General features: G+C 42.2%; 1 protein-coding gene across 3 annotated transcripts in view; it reads left to right on the forward strand.

Annotated features, from left to right (window-relative positions):
* KLHL32 (kelch like family member 32) overlaps positions 1–22303 on the forward strand; it is a 162522-nt gene that overhangs the window by 114211 nt on the left and 26008 nt on the right. For all 3 annotated transcript variants that reach the window (XM_081140543.1, XM_081140545.1, XM_081140544.1), the window contains one exon: positions 18090–18816. In XM_081140543.1, coding sequence (XP_080996669.1) covers positions 18090–18816 — 727 coding nt within the window. The remainder of the gene's footprint in view (positions 1–18089; positions 18817–22303) is intronic.

Consider the following 22303-nt stretch of genomic DNA (forward strand, 5'->3'; position numbering starts at 1 on the left):
TGAGTCATTCGCCTCGGCCCCGAGGAGCTCGACTGGCGGGCGGCCTTGCAGCTGTTTGTCTGGGCTGTGTGGCTGTGTGACACGCACGACACATTCATTTCAGAGGGACTTCGCTCCGGCTAATCCTCAGCTCTCCTCAGTGCCAGAGCCGCGCGTTGTCAAGTAGCCGTGAAGGGCCGCGCTGATCAGAAATTACAGGAGACCTAGCTTGTACTCACGGGCTGCCATCCCCATGAGTTAATAGTATCTTTTTCTTCTTTTTTTTTTTTTTTTTTTAAATGAGCACGACAGACGAACGAGGTGATTTATGAGATATGACATATTTATGTTCTCTGCTTCTAATTTTTATTGTGATTCATGTTGTTTCCAGACTGATATTCTGTGGTTGCCACTGTGAGAAAGACAAAGATGAGGAGACTATGACCTATGCATTGGCGGTGGCCTGCAGGACTACTGCTGCTCCCTGGGTTATCAGGGACTGAAAAAGAAAACCCAGCTATAAGCTGTGCGTGAGGCAGCCACCCCAAGCCAGGCACGGAAGTTCATCAGTGATCAGAACAGCAGCGCCCTGGCTGGGTGGCTCAGTTGGGCAGAGCATCCGCCCACACACCAGAAGGTAGAGGGTTTGATTCCCGGTCAGGGCACATACTTAGGTGCGGGTTTGATTCCCCTGTCGGAACGTATGCGGGAGGCAACTGATTGATCCGATTGATGTTTCTCTCTTACATTGATGTTTCTGTCTCTCTGTCTCTCTCTCTTTCTCTCTCTCGCCATTCCCCTCTCTCTAAAATCAATAAAAACATATCCTCAGGTGAGGATCAAAAAGGGAAAATCCTCCCCATTTAAAATAATAATAATAATATTAACAATAATAATTCTTCACAGTCTTAGTGAGCTTCGTATTTTTTACGCACATAATTTCATTCGAGTCTCTCACCAGCCTTTAAGGTTGATAAGGAAGTATTATCCAAATTTCAACAAGCGAGGAAACTGAAGCTCACGGAGGTTAAGTGATTAACTCACTTCACAGTACAGGTTTCAATGCAGGTCGCACTGTATTCCCTTGTAATTCACCAAGTCTCTAAGAAAACAGAACCTCAAAGTACCTGATACATCTTGTCATAAGTCAGAAAAGTCACACTAATCTATAATGAGTGAGCCAGCAGTATACCTTTCTTCATAAATTACCTATTTCTGTTTTCACCTGTTGTGCAGCTTTGTGGGAAATTGCAGAAATTACTCCAATAAAAGTAGTACAAGAAAGTGCTGCTGAGGGTTTTTCTTTATCAGGGCCCAGAAAATTGGCATTTTAGCTGTTTTGATGAGGAAGAATGGATAGAGAATTCTGACAGAGGCAGAGACCAGCTCCTCATTCCTTTAAGGTGCAAGATGATGAAATATAAAGCAGGCAGAGAAGGCCCATAAGGGAGGGTTGCTTTAAAATCTGATCAAGAGGTTTACATCAGTGTGAGAGAGAGCCAGGAGTGCCATTATGTTTTGCTGCATTGTGTGGACTGTGTGGTGGAAAGTCTGCAGGTGTTGTTAGAGATTAGATGGGACGAATGGAAATGATTAATCATTATATATTCATTTTATACCTAGTATACTAAAAATTTAGAAATTTACGCAGCAGAAATTGAAAGTTGCGTGATGGCCTAGTAAGGGGTTTATGAGAAAGGGAGTGTTGACATAAGAAATGTCCAAACCTGTAGAGAATTTTTGTAAGTTTATTTGCACCAAACTGATGACAATGCCAAGAAGCAGGCTCTGAAATGCTCTGGAGAATGATAGTTTTGCAGTTTCTCTTATATATTTAGAAATAAGAAGGGAACATACAGAAGATTACATGACAGTGGAAGAAAGCAAGGTACAGGATAGTTAACAAGCTTATGTGCTCCCTTGAGGGTGGTTACACCTCTGAGGGGCCTGAAAAAGAGGCAATCCAAAGGAGCGTTAACCTAGATGCACAGAAACAATGACCAGGGCTTGCTTAAGGCAAAGATAAACCTTTTATAGGCCTGGGGTGTGACTGCGCACCATGACCTGCCCAGTTAGGGATTTATGATTGGCTCACCCAGGGAAGTTTCTTTTGGTTACTGAACTTGTACATTCCCCCTTTTTCATCCTCAGGAGAAAAAAATATTAATTTATTGAAGTTGATCAATGTTAGTCTCTTTGCAATAGAAATGAGCCTGTGGCCCATATCCTGCATCACCAGATTATTTCCATGGGAATCCTGATGAGGCCAGTAAAGCGCCCAGTAACCATGTGTTGATACGAGTTGGTCATGTCAGACCACAGTAATTTCTTGTTCTGGGCATTCTAAGGGAGAGGATCTAAACTTAGCTGTGGAGTGGCCTAGAGGCTCTGGAATTATTTATATTCAAAAGAAGTATCTGGAGAAGCCTTGACATTTATTGTTGAATGCTGACATCCTTGCACCCTGCTTCTCCCACCCTTGTCTGCAGAGCCTTTGCTGCAAGCAAAAATAAAGAGCACCTCACTGACACACCTGGGAGAGAAAGGTGGTCATTCTAAGATGGTAAACATGGGCAGCATTCATAAGTTAAATAATTCTTAGACTTCTTTCATGCCCACAATACAGAGCAATGCGTTCTCTGTGGTGAGGTTCTACTCTTTGGCCTGACACCTCCTCATTATTTGGGGTGGCACATTGGAAGAATGAAAACAGATTTCAGTTGGTAGGCAGCATAACCAGGGAGAAAAATCTCTTAGGAAAAAAAAAAATCCTCGATGGGTTGTGGACATAGATATGCCAGATATTTTACATTGTTCCCCTTTGTCTATAGGAAGTGTTATAAGTCAGTTTCCATAAGGGGCACAGATCTTATGCTACAAGAACAGAAGCTAAAAAGAGCCCTGCAGCTGGAGGCTAAATGCACACATTTCTTTTCTTCTTCTAACACCATTTATCCCCCCTCTACCCCCTCCCACCTCCACCCATCTGCGCATATCTTTTTTGTGTGTGTTCTTGTTGAAGAAAAATGCCCACATGCCACCTCCTCCGGCCACACAAGGAAATCAGGTAATTGAAGGAGTGACGGATGGTGTGCTGAAGTTTAAATGTTTTAGGAGGACCTATCTTCTTTACACTTTAAAACAAGTGAGCAAAATATAATTAATTTTGATTCGTTTGCTCTTAATATAGCTTTTAATTTGTCATTCTATGTGAATTACAATGTAATTTGGCATTAATTATACTAAATTGACTATAAGTCAGCCAATCACAATAAGAAATTACTCACAGCTGAAAGTAAGACTGAAGCTCTCCATCCAGAAAAGACGAGGCTTAGTTAAGAGGCAGATACTGAGGCATCTCTCTCGCTGGCAGTGAGAACAGCATCAAACCTCCTGAGGACTAGAAACCATGGCTTATTCTGCCCACTGCTGGGAACAAACATATATAATGTACTCACTCTTTGGAGTGAAGTTCAATATAAAGGGTATAAGTACACTAAGGGGTGACTTACCAGGTTTGCCAGGTCCTCTGGAGAATCTTCCTTTCTCTTCTCATCTCATCTCATCTAAGATTTACGCCACGTAGAGGGGCCCTGTAGTGCTTAGAGTGGTGAATTTCACACCTCTTGTATTCTAGGGTTTAGAGCAGGCACTTAACCTAGGTTGGCCTGTTTTTCCTCCCATGCTCTGTGAACCAGCTAGGAAACCCTGTTTTAAATCCCACATGCTGTCACTATCCCGAAGCCAGTCTCGTTTGCCCTTCTGGGCAGAAGGAAGCTGTGCCTTGAAAAGCAAGCGATACCCCCCTGGGAGAACTCGCCCCTCAGGAGACGGTGGTGCACGTGTCGTGGGCAGAGCTTGCCAGAGGTGCTTGTGCACATGTGAGAAGGGAAGTGCCCACTGAAGAGTGCGGGCTCCTGAGAGAGTGGCAGGAGACAGGGATGGATTTGGAAAACACTGTGCTTGATGCATTTGCCAGGCATCTTCCTTTGAGAGTTGTCTACTAAAAAACAATCAAAATGAAACTTTGAGATGCTGCAGAATGTCATGTGACAGAATTAGCAGTATCCTGCTTGAAGGGTACTTACGGGTAGTTCAAACCAGGGGAATCGTACATTCTGGGTACATTCGTGGTGAGCAATTAGCCCATAAAATGAGGTCCAGTGATGAAGGAATAAATTTTGCTAAACTGTGAAGGGAAAATTCTGGGCCGTTTTTAATAACTCTTTTTTTTTTTTTACTTTGTTAATTATATACCCCTACCCCATCATTCCAACACACAATCCAGCAAATAAAATGGCCAAAGTTTTATGTAACCATTTTGAGTAGAGAGGTTAAAAACTACCCCGAATCCTGAGCCAACAGCTTATCTCTTGCACACATGCAGGTGGAGTTTACACCATGCACGGGCTTGCAGATAGACACACACACGTGCTTATTAATCTTTGCAGCTGAAAGAAGGGCCTTTGTTTCGCGGTAGTAACTGAATCATAATACTCTCACGACTGGCTGGCTGATCTCAGGATTAAAGGAGGAAAGAGAAGTTTGACGTTTATTTTTGCCTCTCCAAGGGTATATACCATTCATCGCTGAATTTCTTAAGGATGTTAGTGTTTGTCGTTTGTGGACAGTAGCTGCAGTACAAATGCAGCTTTATATTGTTTCCACTTTCTCCAAATCTCTTTAGGACAAACTTAGCGTGGCCTATTACAGAATTTTTTTATTTCTTTTCCCAAAGATTCTTTCTGATACATCAGCGTTAGAGTCGGTGGGTTCCAGCCCCTTTCTTACCTTTGTAGTTCCCCGTACGGATTCACGGTTCACCCACAACCACCCTTGTTTGACCCATGCCCTCTGATGGGCAGGTTCTTCGGAGCTCCTCATTGGTGTTCTTCGAGACCCGTGAGCGTCTGGGGCAGAGGAACTAGCACTGAAATAAACGGTGCAGTGGGCTTGAGAGAAAACAGTTACAGGGTATTTCTGCCCTGCGTTTTATCTTCTCATCATTTCACGTCCCGGCGGAATAAATGGGTCTGTTAATCAAACAGCACTGAGAGGTTAGGTCATTGGAAGCCTTTTAGTCATTTTGTGCTTTTCAAGAGTGAATTTGTTAGAATTATGCTGAATACCCACTTAAAGCCTCAGCTGATAACCCTACCTGTGTTTTATAACTCTGCACTGTCAGAACTCATAATAAGTCAAACATTCTTTCGGTGGTGCTCATACGGGAGGGGGGGGGGAAAGCCCGACAAATTTAAGAGTAATTTCAGATTGTAAATGAAAAGGAGAGGCACGACTGTTCATTTGCACCAATCATGCCTTCCTTTCATCTGCTCTGATTAGGCCTGGTGCGGTTTCATCAGACCCCTCCATCACCGAGCTGTCACTCCAGCCGTCTGTTGATTGAAAACAATCAAGGCTCTGAAGGCACAATTATTCTGACCCTTTAACTAGAGGCTGCTGTGATAATGAAAGGTTGATTATGATAGTTTGTGCCTCTTTCAGTTTGCCAAGAAGGTTAATTTGGGCATCAGACGGATGTTTAATGGGCGCTTGCTGGCTACACTGAGGTAAATGAGAACGTGCAGTCTTGGATATTGCACGGATATAGTTTGGCTGTCAATCATTGTCATTTGGAGTTTGTGCCTCACACTCCGGAAATCACATTTTATTTTTTCCTTGGGACTTAATTTATTCTGTGCCCTGAGGAAGTTCTTTCACTCGGTGACCTTCACAGCAGCTTTCTCTGCCTTTTTTTTTTCTTCATTTTTTTTTCAAATGGAGCTCAAAGGCACAACAGATCTAGAAGAGCATTTTTCTTTCATTTTCACTTAAAAATGGAAACTTTAAAAATGCATCCTTATCACTGCCTTCCAATAGAGCCAGTGTTTCCATTCCGGCTGTGCGGTGGGGAGGCGTGAAGAGAGGGATGCCTTAGCCAGTTTGCAGCTGCGAGCCAGCAAGCGCGGGACATTCCCAGTGGCACCCCCCGCACAGAGCGGCGGCTCCGCTGGCCGCACGGCCCCTCGCCGCCGGGTCCCAGGCAGCTCTGGGGTTCCCGCCCCGAGCGGCGTCCTACCCCTTCCCCTCCTTCTTGGGCAGCGTGGGCCGGGGTAGAGGCAGGGACACAGGTACAGAGGTTATTAAACGTTGCAGATTTCAATTTGTATCAATCCAGCACCTAATCTTGTTGCTATTGGAAGCACAGAGTAAAAAAGAGGAAGGCACCTAAGAATGCTGGTGTTTACAGTGTGTTTACAATGTGTTTACAGTGCAAGGCTCACTACAATCCTCTTTTAGGCACACCCTTTTAAAAAAGAAACGCGGAGGGAAAGAAAGAATAAAGGAGAACCTTCATTTCCATCTCCGGCTGCGCAGAGCGGCCTCGCAGATGAGGCCCGGTAAGCTGGCTCATGGCTCTGCTCCTTCACTCGCGTTGTCTTCATTTCCTTCCCCCCAGTGAACAGTCCGCAGCATATTTCCACCGACCTTGGACATTTTGTCTCCCAGTCAATTGTAAAACAATTAAGTCTCTAGGTGTTAAAGGGACAGCATCATAATGATTATAATTTTACATCAAGCGGTCTCTTTTCACATTATTTATTTGTTGCTTTTAAAAAAGCTACTTGTCTTGGAATGGTAAAGAGGTGTTCAGTCTCTCTTCACCATTCAGTGACTGATAATTCAGTCTCACCTGAAGAGGCTCCAAAAATGAATTAAGTCATTGAATCCAGTTACTGTTTTAACGCAGCCTTCTATAAGCCACAGTGCTGTTTAAAATGTGTGTTTAAAAATAAATGGGGATGGAAGGAGACTTGACTTTGGGTGGTAAACACATGCAGGATACAGATGAGGCACTGTAGGACTGTATACATGAAACCTATGTAATTTTATTAAATAATATCACCCCAATAAATTCAATAAGAATAAAAATAATAAAAATTTAAAAAAGAAATGAGAACAGGATTGTGCACATATATATGGTCTCACCAGATCCTTTACCACACCAGACCACGAATGTTTATTTTTGTTTAGCTGCATGAACGGCGTGGATGAAAATAGCCCTCGGGGATGCTTAGTAAAGTTATTGATTAGTTATGTCTTGTTTTGTTTAAGTACTGGGAATATAAAGGTGATTAGGAGAGATGTGTCAGTCAACTCGATCAATAGTTTTTTGGTATTTAGAAAGTAGTACGAATTTTCATTTTAATATTAACGTGTATTTTATGCGACCATGAGTGATTTTATTTTATAGATTCAGTGTGTTTGCAAGTTAATGGGACCCAAGCAAGGACTGTTTCTTCCTGAAGGAAGCATAACATTATTTCACATTGTTTTTAGTATAAGCCTGGGTTCCTACCTTCCCCTAGCCTGGCTTACCCTTTATATTAACTGGAAAACTGATGTCCAGAATGAAGGATGTTTTTTCCTCCAACCAAGCCCTCCACCTCACGCCCACCGCTGCGCTCTCACATCACTCCGTTCACCGGGGCTGTGTCCCTCAGCAGCGATGTCCCCCTCAGAAGGTCCCGCAGAGTAGCTCACACTTCACCTCGTGGCCTGTGCGGACATTTCTTCTGCTCCCAGGGCTGGAGCCGGGCGTTGGACCCAGTTTCTCTTTCCTTTTCAATCCTCCCATATACCCTTTCAAAGTTCCCCTTGCTCTTCAAACGCATTGTTCATCCTAACCTTATAAAGATGTCTCAGATCTGTGATTTCTCCAGACGGCAGTCTCATAATTCCCATTTTTCTGACATTCAGCAAAGATTTATTATGGATTTCCTCCTGGGTGCCAGACACGGGGGCTGAAACGTGATCCTTCTCTCAGTTTAGCCCTTGGAGTGGCTACTGCCTTTTACTCCTCCTGTATCCATCGCAGCCTCCTCTAACCTAACAGATTTTTTGAGATTGTCAAACCACTGGCTGTCCTGCACTGGGGCCTGTCTGTCCACATGTCCATCTCTTCTTTACATCGCTGTTATAGATCGGCTATCTAAGCCACTTCCCCCACCCCCTAAACAATGTATAATTGTGCTGAATACAGTGTGTCTTCTTTGATAAAAATATTACTTGTATATTATAAGGAAAAGTGTTGCAAGGTGCAGATAGAGGATTCGTTGTTTCCCGGTTATTTATACAATGAGGAAATGAAGTTAGAGAGTGCAGAGTGGAATATTCTATTTAGACATCAGTAGCCAGGCTGAAATTCAAATAGTAATGATGTGAATCGACATCATGTTTATGTGTATTCTCTGCAGCTTACTGAGAGCGCACGCCCTGGTTCCCAGCCCCAGCCCACCAGCTCCAACTGTTGATAGTAGACTCTGGCCCCTGTCGATGGTTAGTCATGTGCTTCAGTTTGCAGGTTCCCCACTCCAATCAGTGTATTCCACAGCTATAAATTAATGTTTAAAATGATCCTTCAGGGTTCTTTTCTTTTTATTTGGAGACTGCCAACATCAAATTCTTCAATGCGGCTTAGAAACTTCCTGGACATCCAAATTAATTATCATACCCCTTGTGTGAAGAGTTTGACTTTCTCTGTATCTGTGGCCTTGGGCAGCTGCTTGAGCCTGTGAGATCCTTTTGGTCACTAAAAGTTTAATTTCAGGTGGGGAGTTGTGTGCAGTGAATCTACTATTGGTTCATTATTATTGAATCAGTTCATAAAGAAATAGTCAAGAGCTTGATGCTCTCAGGATGCTCCAGGGCATGTTTACAAATTAAACAGCCTTTAAAAAAACCCCGTAACATTTATTAATGTACCAGCAATATTTAAAACACCTATGAGGGAATTGGTAACATAGAGAGATGGGTTTTGAGTGTGTCTGATAATCTGCCTACAAAAGGCTAAAACTTCCAAATTTGCAGGATTTTTCTTTCCCTAATTCCATAGTCCATTAAGGTATTTTATAGGGATACATTAAGACCATCGAGGTCAAGAGTAAGACTTGAGGGTTGTTGTTTTTTTAATATATATATTTTATTTATTTCAGGCAGAGGAAGGGAGAAGGGGAGAAAAATAGAAACATCGATGAGAGAGAAACATCAGTCTGTTGCCTCCTGCACGCCCCTGACTGGGGATTGAGCCCACAACCCTGGCATGTGCCCTGACCGGGAATCGAACCGGCAACCTCTTAGTGTGCAACCACTGAGCCACACCGGCCGGGCAAGCCTTGAGTTTTATGGTAGTAATAGAACTTGGAATTGAATGGCAAGTAAGAATATGTAAACTGATTAGAATCTTCTTTCTCATCAAGTAAGTTCTTGGCACATAATAGACACTCATTAAAAAACTGAGAAATAGATGAATGAAATAACTAAAATAAAAGATTCATGGTTATATCATTTTCCCCAGAGCAACAGAGCAAAAAGAAAAGTAATAAATTCAGACAATCAATCATTATTTTAGTTTTCTTAAGGCAGGAAGTTTAGTTTATATACACATTTTCCTTATCACTAAGTTAACTGGGTTAAGATTTGAGGTGCCTCATGGACATAAATTCAAGTATTTTTAATAGGAAACTCAAGCCAAGTAAAGAAAGTGAATATACACTGAGTGTTATGTAGAGACAAGTAGGTTTATGCCTATATCTCCTCATTCATTCATTCATTCATTCATTCATTCCTTTATTCATGTTCCTCTGACTTGGGCTTTAATAAAGCTACAGACCTTAAATTACTGGGTTAAAATTACTGAATTCATTTGTGTGAAAATAGGCTCATCATAAGGGCTAGTTTATAATCTGCAACAGATGATCTGCCATGCTTTTATTATTACTTTATTATCACTTTATAGCATGTGAAGTATTTAATACTATGTAGCAAGTTTCTATTAACTACGGTAATCTCTCAAAATCTGCATCAATATTATACAATATTATTGTGTTATATAAGAAGAGTCTTAATGTGCTGGCTTTATCGTGAATTGAAAGGGTAATTGAATTGAGGATTAGCTCCATCTCTTGGTAGTACATTGTCATTATATTAATTCTGTATATTGTCTAAATGTCATAGTTTACCAAGCACTAATATCATCCTTACTTTACAGATAATGTTGGCGTTTTTCATATATTTTTCATAACTGCTCAAATACATAAAGTTGTAGAAACAGATCTTTTGACTTCAAGCCCTGCCTTATTTTCATTGTGTCACATTCACCTCCATGGGCATGTGCCACTTAGTGGTAGAAAAAGGCATCAGGATGTCCCTGGCCATTTCAGCTGACTTCACCCTGATATTACATCTTCACTGCATGAAGTAGCTGGGAATTAATGCAAAATTATGTGACCCATGTGGGGTCAATTTAGTCCCTGTTGCCAATGGGATACAACAGGGTTTTCTTCTATTGACCAAGCTGGTTTTCTCTAATTTTCCAGTGTTGTTCTAATATAAGCTTAATATCTCACTGACCACATGTTAAGTCCCTTTTGCATCCAGAAGAACATCATATATAAATAGGATGTTTATATTTATGTAACTAACATTTTACTTAGAAGTCTCATGTCTCTAGTCCAGCATCAAGTCCTACTCTGATGCCATCAATGATTAGATGGATAAGTGTTATCTTTGGCTCAGAAACTATTATCAGACCATTGGAGGACATGTATAGGAAGTTATTTCTTTTTTTAGAAGATTTTTTATTGATTTTTAGAGAAAGGGGAGAGGGAGAGAAACATGGATGTGAGAGCGAGACATCGATCGGCTGCCTCCTGCATGCCCCCCATTAGAGATCCATCCCACAACCTGGGCATGTGCCCTGACCAGGAATTGAACCAGCAACCATCTGGTGCACAGGGTGATGCCCAACTGAGCCATATTGGCCAGGGTGGAAGTTATTTCTAATTGTTCTGTATTCTGCTTGAGTATGGGGAGAGCAGCAATGGGTTTCATTTTCTCTGCGTCGTCGCTGGCATAGGTGGTTAGTTGCCTTTATTGTCTTTTGGGGTAGGCTTCCCATCTAAAAAGCTTTGTGTGTACTAATATGGGGACCATCTATTTAAATAAAGGCAATTCTGAGGCAAAAATGTATATGAATAGTTTAAAAAATATTTGCATTTATATGTAAAATTTCATTCTGGGATTCTAAATAAGTAGTACCTTGAAGCAGTTGCCATACACATTTAAAATATGTTCTTTGACTGGGGTTATTTTACTTTTATAAGAAATGGTATCTACTAAGTGGGGTGATATGATCTGAACAGAGTTGTCCCTGGGGAGGAAAAGACTGGGATGTAGCCCAGTTCTATGCACTTTCATGTGCACACACACGTGCCTGCATTTCCGGTGAGTACAGAATTATAGACCAAAAGCATCACTTTGTTTTCTGATAAGAGATTTATAAAAACTGTGCTATGGAACCTGCAGCTTGGATACTAGACACATTGATTAATTTAGGTTGCTTCTCTCATTTATAGGAATTTTGGAGGATTCTACTTTAAAATATTACTTTTTGGTGGATCCATAGGTGACATATAGCCTATAGGTAGAAGGGTCTCTCTCATCAACTCACCCATTTTACAGACGAGGAACTAAAGCGACTGGCCCAGTGTCAGCCGTGTACTCACCTTGCCGCCTGTACTGACTTTTCAGAGGTCAGCTTAAATTGGTGGCCAGTTCTCACAGGTAGACAGGACATTACAGTACACTAACTTCATCTCTTTTCCTACCTTTATTTTTTTCTTCATCTTGATATACAACGTACCTTTTTAAAATCCTCTTTTATTATAAGACTAAGCCCAAGGACAACCCAGGTCACTTTTTATTTGTCCTCGTAAATGCCGGATCTGAGACGTGGCAGGCCTCGGGGCGGTTCTCACGGTGATTCCTCCAGTCCTATACTTTGTCTCCATCTGTGGGAAAGAGACACCCTGGGTCACAAGGGCTCTTGCTTTCCCTGCTCTACAGTATTTAAAAATATGTGTAAAGGTGATTATCAGACACAGTTTTTTGGTTCTTTCAATTTCTTAATTAAACATAATTTCAAACCAAAAATTTGCAATAATAAAAATAGTACAGAGAACACCCATGTGATTTGCTGATTTTTTAAACAAATCACCTCACTTGCTTTGTCATATGTCCTCTCTCTAGATATTTATTTACTTATCTATAGAGAGATATAATATAGATATACACAGTAGAAGAATAGAGAAAGAGAGAGAGAGAGAAGGCGAGGGGACTTTTTCTGAGCCATTTGAGAGTAAGTTGCACACATAGTGCTTTTTTTGTTTGTTTGCTTGTTTGTTCTGATCTCTGAAGAAACCACATAACTGTTCCTCTTCATGGAAGTCTGTAGGAAAACACGAAAGATTTATACAATCTGAGGAGAAACCAGAGTGTTATAAGGCACACGTTTTTATTCTAAAGATAAAAATAAGAGCATTTGTCAGTCTCCCAAATTTATAAAGTTTTAAATGAACAATGAAAGAAGATGTGTTATTATCATATTTGCTAAGCTGAACATTCTTTTAAAAATCTGTCAGGTCGTTTTTTCTGACAGAATATGAATCTGGAGCCTCATCAAATCTGACTCTATTGAAATGTGTGTCTTCAAGGAAAAAAGAGCCCCGGTGTCTTCTATAAGTCTGCAGTCAGCTATAATGGTTCATGTGCAACCTCCCGTGAAAAATCTGTTTTACAAGCAAAATGTTGACACAGTTTTAATTATGGCACTCAAGTGAGCACCGTTATAATTTTTAATATTCCTCCATGGTAACATTTTCATTGCTCTGGTAGAGGAAAAGTGCTTTGATCCCGAGTCCCTAGTTTCTGGTGCTTTTGGATTTTATAGGAATGCCCTCTTTTTTGAGAATGTTGTCTTTTTGAACAGAAAATTTTCACTTGGTCACAAAGAGAATATGACTATACATTTTGGTGCATTTATTTATTCAGATGCATTTTCCTCTCAGTGGCCGTCGTTATTACGGTTTAACATGCCACTGATTGGACCGTGCATGACTCACCTTAATGAGATGAGCTTCTGTGGAGGTGAACTCGGCATCTCTTGGGGCACCAGGGGAACGTCTCACGCTCATCATCTGAAGAAGCCGTGCGATAGTAAAATGGTATATTGCTAAAGTTTTATGTTTCTGTTTATTAGAATTTAAGGCATTATAAAAAAATAATATATAAAATAGTCCATGCACCTTCCCTTGGAGGGCATATATTAGAAGGTAGGGAGTGTGCTTGCTACTGTTTAGAAACAAAAAATTCAGCCTAAGCATTGTCGCCTGTTCTGGGGCCGCCGCTCCCCGTGGCCCGGGCTCTGGACCGTGCCCTGCTCTTTGGTGGAGGTTCCGCAATGTCGGCTCTTTGTTGGTTTCTCCTGGGCCCCTCCTTTACTCCTTTCTCAGCCTGTGGGAGTGGGGAACCTAAGCTGCCTTGGGGCACTGAGGGGAGACTGGTGCCCTGGTTGATCAGTGGCACAACAGGATTTCAGGGATATGGACCCTTGTGCCGTCATAGCGGGGCTCCTGCGCAGGGAGGCCCAGTGCACCCCCAGCAAAGCCGGCTGCTGCCCAGTTCACAGTGAATAGTCACAGCGCCCCTGGCCTCAGCTCTGGCTGAGGAGTCCTATGCAATGGTTGCTGCTTTCAGACAGTGTTGTGAGGGCTTCATCTGTCGTAGTGTTGGTTCAAAAGACCTGATCACTGCCCTGATGAGAACTGCTTTGCTAAAGAGCATTCCTATATACACAGTTGACCCGTGAACATTGCGGGGCTTAGAGGCGCCGGTCTCCCATGCAGTGGAAAAACCCACATGTAACTTTTCACTCCCCAAAACTTACCTACAGTCTTCCTGCAGTATCCATGGGGATTGGTTCCAGGGACCCCCGAGAATACCAAAATCCACAGATGCTCAAGTCTCTTCCATAAATGGGCCTAGAACAATGCATACAGTCGGCCCTCCACACCCATGGATTCCCAACCGTGGATCAAAAACACTGTGTTGAGAAGCTTGAACCAGATGTACTCTAAAGTTTCTTCTTGCCCGAGTGGTTTATTAATCTGAGGGCTTAAAAGACTGCAATGGTCATTGCATTGCCAAGAATCTCAAATAGAGGTGGCAGCACCAATTATCCGAGGGAGTGAAAGTAGGGCCTACGTAAGTAAGTCCCGCACACTGCAGGCTGCTTGTGGAGCTCGGAGAGCTTCTAGGGCTTTACATAGGGAAGCTACAAAGATGAGCTGATAAAGTAGGAAACTGAAGCCTGTGATAGATAAATAGAAACATATAAGAATTGATATTGTTTGTTCAAGAGAAATAGCCTAAGAATAGTTGTAAAGAATTTTCAATGTATGCAACAAATATTTATAGCCTACTATGTGCCAGCCACTGTTCTTATCAAGGACCTGAGGGTGAGATGAGGTGACGCTGGAGTAAGCTGTAGCAAATGCTTCTTTTAGGAAGTAACAGCGCTCTACTAGGGTAGGCGAACTAGATTGGGTCAGGTGGGGTGCTTGGGAGATGGCCTTGGAGATGACAGCCCCTGTGTTTCAGATGGTGGAGGAAACATCTTGCCTAATAGCCATGTTTCCTAAGGACTCTGTTGTGTCCCCCAGACTGAATCCTTGATTTCTTTTCCGCTCTTGCTGGCTTTGTCACCAAAAAGTAGGAGATAAGACTTTCACTGAATGATTCATTTCCCTCCCAATCAGCACATGCTCGAGTTCAGGCTGCTGGGGATGTCAGCATGCCCTGAGCTACGGTTTCTCAGTGTAGTGTCATTAAAAGCCACCAGTTCCCAATATAACCACTTTCAAACATAAGCATCAAAATACACTGCAAGCTAACTGTGGTCTTTGGGCTCTGTGACGCCCCAGTGATGCGTCAGCTGTTTTCAGTGGTCTCTAAATCCCGTAAGTGGGTTCCAGGACTCCCTCCACCGCCTGCCTGTGGCAGGGCATGGTAAGTGCTAAGGTGGGGTGCACAGTGGAGCAGTGATTTTCAGGTAGCCCATTGTTTTAATTTTCTTGTCAGTTCTTTCATTATTTGGATAAGTAAGAGTTATCCATAGTTCCAGGTTTTTTTCTCTTTTACACTTTCACGGAAGTAAAAACAGCACAATAACACTACTGCATTTATTTACATATTATTGCAAAAGCAAAACTGCGCAGTGTTTATGACTTACGTGTGCTGTCACATCCGCTGTTGATTTATGGACCCTATGGAACCAAGCTGTCAAAGTGTGCCGTCTTACCCCTCGTAAGATCTTACCGTGTCTTACTGCATAGGAAATAGGCTGTCTTATCCATACTGTTAAGCTACAGGTATCCTATATCTTTAATAAAGCATACTACGTAGACTTCATTTGACTTAAACCTTAAATTTGAAACAACATAATTTACTCTAATAAAGCAGCCATGTACTGTCTCACGAATGGGAGGGAAACTGTTGAAAACCTTCCTATTCAAAGTGTGGCCCGTGGCCAGCAGCGTACACATCACCTGGAGACGGTTAGAAATGCAGACTCCCAGTCCCCTCACCCAACGTATTGAACCAGAATCTGCATTTCCCCCATAGTCCCCAGGGAATTTGAGCACATTTGAGGTGTGAGAAGCACTGGGTTTAAGTTCTAAGTAACACTTCATCTAGGCGAGATGGGTTGGAAGTTGGTAGCAGAGTAGTTCATTGTAAATCATATTTACCTTTGATCTGGAGAAAAGATAAATCTAAGTATGAATGACTTGTGTAGTCTGAAACTATTTATAAATGATAAAGTGTGAAAATTACAGAAAATAGGTGAAAAGTTAGAAATATTGGCAAGAAGTAAGATAAAGATTGTTCCAGAAAATGCAAACTAAACGTATGTGCACAAAGTATTGTGTGATACGTAGTAGTTGGGGAGTTTGAGCGTGGAAAGCATAGTGACACACGTGCACATGTGACGTGGGGGCGGCAATAGGCAGAAAGCCAGAATGGAACCGGTGACGGATCACGGCGGTCACTTCGATTCCTGAGAGATTTTCCTAAAGGTAGAGAGCCTAGTTATGGCTGGTGTACTTCTCACACAGTAAGCGACAGTGTTTGCTACAAAGAGAAAGAGAAAGCGGGGAGTGTTAAGAGATGGGCTAGAAGACTGATTATGGTGTGGGGAGAACTGATCTATGAGGAAAGAGAAAAACAATTAGAGGGGCGGCACCATGCTGTAAAAAGGGACTATGGAGACACGGGTATTTGTCTAATATTTCTCCAGTGCTGTTTCCTGTAGTATCCATATGAGAGATGCAGAAACATTAGGCTGTAAGAAATTTGTTACAGAGCGAAGCAACATCAGCTGGAATTTGTCTATTAAATTAGGAGCAGTAGTAAAGGTTAAGTTTTAGAAAATTTTACCTGGTGCACGAGAAATTACCTTGAATGGGATGACTTTACCACTGACAGCTTTTCAAAGCTCTGTGGGCAAAGAATGAAAAGTCATTTATGAAGTTGCTGAATTATCTTCCCAGGGAAATAATTGGAGCCCCATCCCTTGAAACTTCTAAACTGATGGTGGAGAAAAACCAGGATGTTGCCTGTGGGAACCCTCCACTCTGGCAGAGACCTGGCGATTGATAAGTGACGGTTTTCTTCTGCAGTCCCTTTGATTATTGCTGATGTTACCACACACAGGTCTTTTTTTGTGAGGTTTCTATCTTATTTAAATTAAAAATACCAGTATCTAGACACACAGCTAGAGAGTGTCACTCACCTGCTCTCCATGATGTCTGCATCCTTGGCATTGGCAGGCTACCTGCACCCAATACATTTTGTCACTTCTCCAAATGACGTAATTCAGTAAAAGGTGCAATTTGATGCCAATTGGAAGTGACTTCGCTTCCTACATTCCCTTCATTCAGAAAGCTACAAAGATAAACCCTAAATATGCATTGCCTTTTGGAGCCATTTGTCAAATGGATACAGAGTCTGAAAGTCTGAAATCATCTAATGCTTCAGAGAGTTTAGGGGTCCCTGTCACCAGGACAGAAAGCAAGTAAAACAAAATAGAAATCTTCAGTCTTCTAATTCATTACTTTACTTTTTCATGCTGTTCCTTCAGATCCACATTTATATTGCTTGGGAGGTTGAGTCTAATATTGGTGCTACTGAGAAGAGTTCATATCAAACATGTTGACTGGAGATATGCTTCTTTATGCTGCTGTGTGGGCAAGTTTGCCAAACTTAAATATTAAGTCACATTAAGTAAATTATTTCAGGTGCTCCATAACATGCATTGTTTTTTTGTTGATGATACTTTCTAAACTGTTAACTTTTGTTATTTACGATTTAATGCACCTGTTTTAGTTTAAGAAATTTGGTTTATCTGTAGCCAAAATTTCTTACAACTTTTCTCCCTGAAAAAGATCTAGACCTAAGTGAAAAGATTAGGGTTACATTCTGCTACTTTGTTCATAGAAGATAACCTCCTCTATATCCTGTTTCTGGGGAAAAGGCTCTAACAAATTGCCAGTCTCTTACACGGGCACATAACAACTGTCTTAAAGATGAAAACTAATTGAGAAAAAAATTAAATTGATAGATTGCAATCTTCCTTCTTCTCTTGCTTCCTGACTGATGTACCAACCAAAGAGATGGGGGGGGGAGTCCTTTTCCTTTCTAAATCATTCTACTTGTGTCCTATTGATTTTCTCTCAAGTACACCCTGTGGTCTCGGATGATCACATATTTTCTTACAGTGCTTGTATTGATACAGTGGTTGTCGGGTTGACAAATATTGTTGAGCTGTGATGACAGCACTCACAGTTGCCATTTCCTGGGGGTGGGGTGTACCGGGCCTCTTATGCACGAAACGTAAGGGGCCAGGCTGTCTCACAACAGTATTTTTATTCTTTGAAAAGAGATTATTGTTTACTCCAAGGGAAAACTTAAGGTCCCCACCACTGCTGCTTAACATTATTTCTAATGCCTGCAATAATATCTCAGGTTCTTTTAAGTTCTGTATTTTTGCTGATGAAGGGGGTTGGGGCAGAATCCTCAACAGGTCTCAAAATACGATTTGTAAGAAAAGTGTGTTAGTAAGAGTGGGGAAGAATAGCCAGTGGCGCGCCCTTACTGCCTTGCCGAGGCTGTCCTTACCTCTGTGCTGTGCCTCCCTCCCCTCCCTGTTTCAGCTAGCCGTGAGGTGGTTGGAGCACAGCTGCCATTACCAGCACATGGATGAGCTCCTGCAGTATATCCGCTTCGGCCTGATGGATGCGGACACTCTCCATACAGTTGCCCTGTCCCACCCCCTCGTCCAGGCCAGCGAGACCGCCACAGCGCTGGTCAACGAGGCCCTGGAGTACCACCAGAGCATCTACGCGCAGCCGGTGTGGCAGACTCGCAGGACCAAGCCGCGCTTCCAGTCCGACACGCTGTATATCATCGGGGGGAAGAAGCGTGAGGTCTGCAAAGTCAAGGAGCTTCGCTACTTCAACCCTGTGGACCAGGAGAACGCGCTCATAGCTGCCATTGCCAACTGGAGCGAGCTGGCCCCCATGCCGGTGGGAAGGAGCCACCACTGCGTGGCGGTCATGGGGGACTTCCTGTTTGTGGCAGGAGGGGAGGTGGAGCACGCCAGTGGCCGGACGTGTGCCGTGAGGACCGCCTGTCGCTACGACCCCCGCAGTAACTCCTGGGCAGAGATAGCACCCATGAAGAACTGCCGAGAGCATTTTGTGCTGGGTGCCATGGATGAATACCTCTATGCGGTTGGGGGCAGAAATGAACTGCGCCAGGTGCTGCCTACAGTTGAGCGATATTGTCCCAAGAAGAACAAATGGACTTTCGTGCAGTCCTTTGACCGGTCCCTTTCATGTCATGCTGGTTATGTGGCGGATGGTCTTCTTTGGATATCAGGTAGAAAACGCCTCATATGTTGCATTTATCAAAAAACGCTTTCATTGTGGGAGAAATTGAAAAGTCAAGCTTTGGTAGCGTGGTCATATGTAATTGAATGAATGAGCCAAGGCTGCCATTTTAGCTCATTAACATTCATCGATTGAGAGCCTACTCTATAGAGCAATGTAATGGGAAGTAATTGACCCTTCTATGACTTTCTGAGTGATTAGTGGAGTAAAAAATTCAAGATGGAAATTAATGGCCCATCACACCTCTTTTTTAACCAAACCTTCTGTTGTTTAGATTGTCAGCTTTTGATATTCATGGATTGTATTGCACAGCAGTCATTTATCCAGGTCCTTTGCTTTTACCATGACCCTGGGCTAGGAGTCTTTCATCAAAGCCAGGGCAGGTGAAATAAAAGTCCGATAAGCCCTTTTTGATGGGTATAGCAGTGGGTATATATCCAGGTAAGAGGATGGCTGTGCATTAAGGGGAGAGATTGAAATTATAGGCTAAATTAATGTTTTATATTATCTGTGTAGTGACTCATGCCATCCCAATCCTTCATTCCTGTTTAGCCGTCCATTCTTTCTGATCATTTGGAGGGCATTGTTATTTAAGTTTCTTTTTTTCGTCATTTTTAAAAAAGCCTTTTGATTATGGAGAAAGTAGAGACTAGTATAACGAACTCCATGTACCCATAAGCCCAGTTCAGCAGTTAGTCACTCGCTGCCAGTCTTGTTCCATCCATACCCACATACTTCTTCAAACTCTCCATAGCTGCCTCTTCACTTGTACAGAAGGAGTCTGTGGAGCAAATATATTAACATCACATTATCAGCCTGTGTTTCCAGTTCTATTATCAAAAAGACCTAAAAGGTTCTCCTTTGGAAGGTTTGCCTGTTGGGGAAGAGCATTGTATCTTCTCTTAGTTGGAGGATACTCATTTTGTAACTCAAATAGAACCTGTGGAATTTCTTTTTTTTTCTTCTTTTTAATTTATCTTTATTGTTGAAAGTATTATGGATATCCCCCTGTTTTCCCCCCAATGATCCCCTCCACCCCTCATCCACACTCCACCCCCAGGCCTTCACCACACTTTTGTCTGTGTCCAAGGCTTATGCATATAAGCATGTAAGTTCTTTGATTAATCTCTCCCCACCACTCCCCCACCCCCCCTTCCCACTGAGATCCCTCAGTCTTTTCCATGCTTCTGTGTCCCTGGATCTGTTTTGTTCCTCAGTCTATTTTGTTTATTAGATTCCACATATGAGTGAGATCATGTAAAACTGAATCAGGAGGAATCAGAAAACCTGAATAGGCTACTAACAACGGATGAAATTGAAGCAGAAATGAAAAAACTGCCAGCAAACAAAAGCCCTGGTCCAGATGGCTTCCCAGGGGAGCTTTCTAATTCTTTAAGTTGTAGGGTTAGATGGTTCACTAAACATGTTTCTTGCTTTTTGAGGTAGGCCTGCAGTGTTATGAACTTCCCTCTTAGGACTGCTTTCACTGTGTCCCATAGATTTGGGGTTGTTGTGTGTTCATTTTCATTTGTTTCCAGGAAGTTTTTGATTTCTTTCTTGATCTTATTGGTAACCCATTCATTGTTTAATAATATGTTATTTAGCTTCCATGTAGTTGAATGTTTTTGAGTGTTTTTACTCTAGTTGATTTCAAATCTCATGCCATTGTGATCTGAGATGCTCGATATTATTTCAGTCTTCTTGAACTTGTAGAGACTTGTTTTTTGTCCTAACATGTGGTCTATCTTTGAGAATGACCCATGTGCAATTGAGAGGAATATATATTCTGCAGCTTTGGGGTGAAATGTTCTGTGAATGTCAATCAAATCCATTTGATCTAGTGTGCCATTTAGAGTCACTGTTTCTGTGTTGATTATTTTTGTCTGGAGGATCTATCCAGTGAAGTCAGTGGGGTGTTAAAGTCCTCAACGATGACTGTATTGCTGTTGATCTCTCCCTTGAAGTCCTTAAGGTTATTATTGATAGGTCCTTATTTATTGCCATTTTAATTCTTTATGCCTATGTTTCTCTATTTCTTCTTATTACAGCAGTCCCTTTAACATTTCTTGCAATGCTGGTTTGGTGGTGATAAATTCTTTTAGCCTTTTTTTTGCCTGGGAAGCTCTTTATTTCACCATCTGTTTTGAATGATAGCCTTGCTGGATAGAGTAGTCTTGGTTTCAGATCCTTGTTTTGCATTACCTTGAATACTTCACGCCATTCCCTTCTGGCCTGTAGAGTTTCTGATGAGAAGTCAGCTGACAGCCTTATGGGAGCTCCTTTGTAGGTAACAGATTGCTTTTCTCTTGCTGCCTTGAAGATTCTCTCTTTGTCTTAGATTCTTGGCATTTTAATTATGTTGTGTCTGGGCATGGGCTTCTTTGGATTCTTCTTGCTTGGGACTCTCTGTGCCTCCTGAACTTGTGTGGCTTTTTCCTTGACCAGGTTAAGGAAGTTTTCTGCCATTATTTCTTCCAACAAATTCTCTATCCCTTGCTTATTTTCTTCCCCTCCTGGCTTTCCTATAATACAAATATTGTTAGGTTTCATGTTGTCCCACTGCTCCCTTAAACTCTCCTCCTGTTTTTAGTTTTTTCTTTTTGGATCTCTGATTGAGTGATTTTTTTCTACCCTGTCTTCTAATTCACTGATCTGATCCTCAGCTTCCTCTAGTCTGCTGTTTATTTTTTCCAATGTGTTCTTTATTTCTGCTATGTCATTCTTCATTTCTGACTGGTCATTTTTCATAGTTTCCATATCTTTTTTCATGCTGTTGAGCATCCTTACAATCAGTATTCTAAACTCTATATCTGATAGATTGCTTATCTCCATTTCATTTAGCTCTTTTTCTGGAGACTTGTCTTGTTCTTTCATTTGGGGCTTTTTTTGGTCTCCCCATTTTGGCTGCCTATTTGGGTTTATTTCTATATATTAGGTGGATCTGCTAGGATTCTGTCTTTTTGGAGGGTCTATGATGCAGGCCAATGTCAAATGTTCTTTGTAACTGGCCTTGAGTACCCTGTTTAGAGCTATCAACAACCCACGGCTTGTGGTTCCCTCTGATGAGGCTAGGTGCATTTGGACAGGACCAAGATGCACACCAAATTCTGCTTTTCTAGAAGGAGATCAGGCAAAGACTCAAAGCTCTTAATGAGCCTCAGGCTATAGACCACAGCAAGGTATAAACTCCACAGGGTAGGGTGAGAGGTTTTCCAGTGCATTGCTTCCCCCCCAGGCAAAAGTTGCCTGGCTGGCAAAGGTCTGCCTGAGAAAGATGTCCTCTGCAGTATGGGGGCATGACTCAGCACGGGAGTCTAAATGGCTGCCCTCTGAACTCCATCTCCAGAGCCCGAAACCCTGGGTTTTTCTCACACCGCTCCAGTTCACTCTGCCCTCCCTTTCCTGGAGCCCAAGGTGAGTGGCTGCACACGAAACTTTGTGTGTTGGCCCTTTAAGAGGGTTCCTGCATTTCCAGC

This window comes from Miniopterus schreibersii (genome assembly GCF_964146895.1).
Source record: "Miniopterus schreibersii genome assembly, chromosome: 6".
NCBI classification, from domain to species: Eukaryota; Metazoa; Chordata; class Mammalia; order Chiroptera; family Miniopteridae; genus Miniopterus; species Miniopterus schreibersii.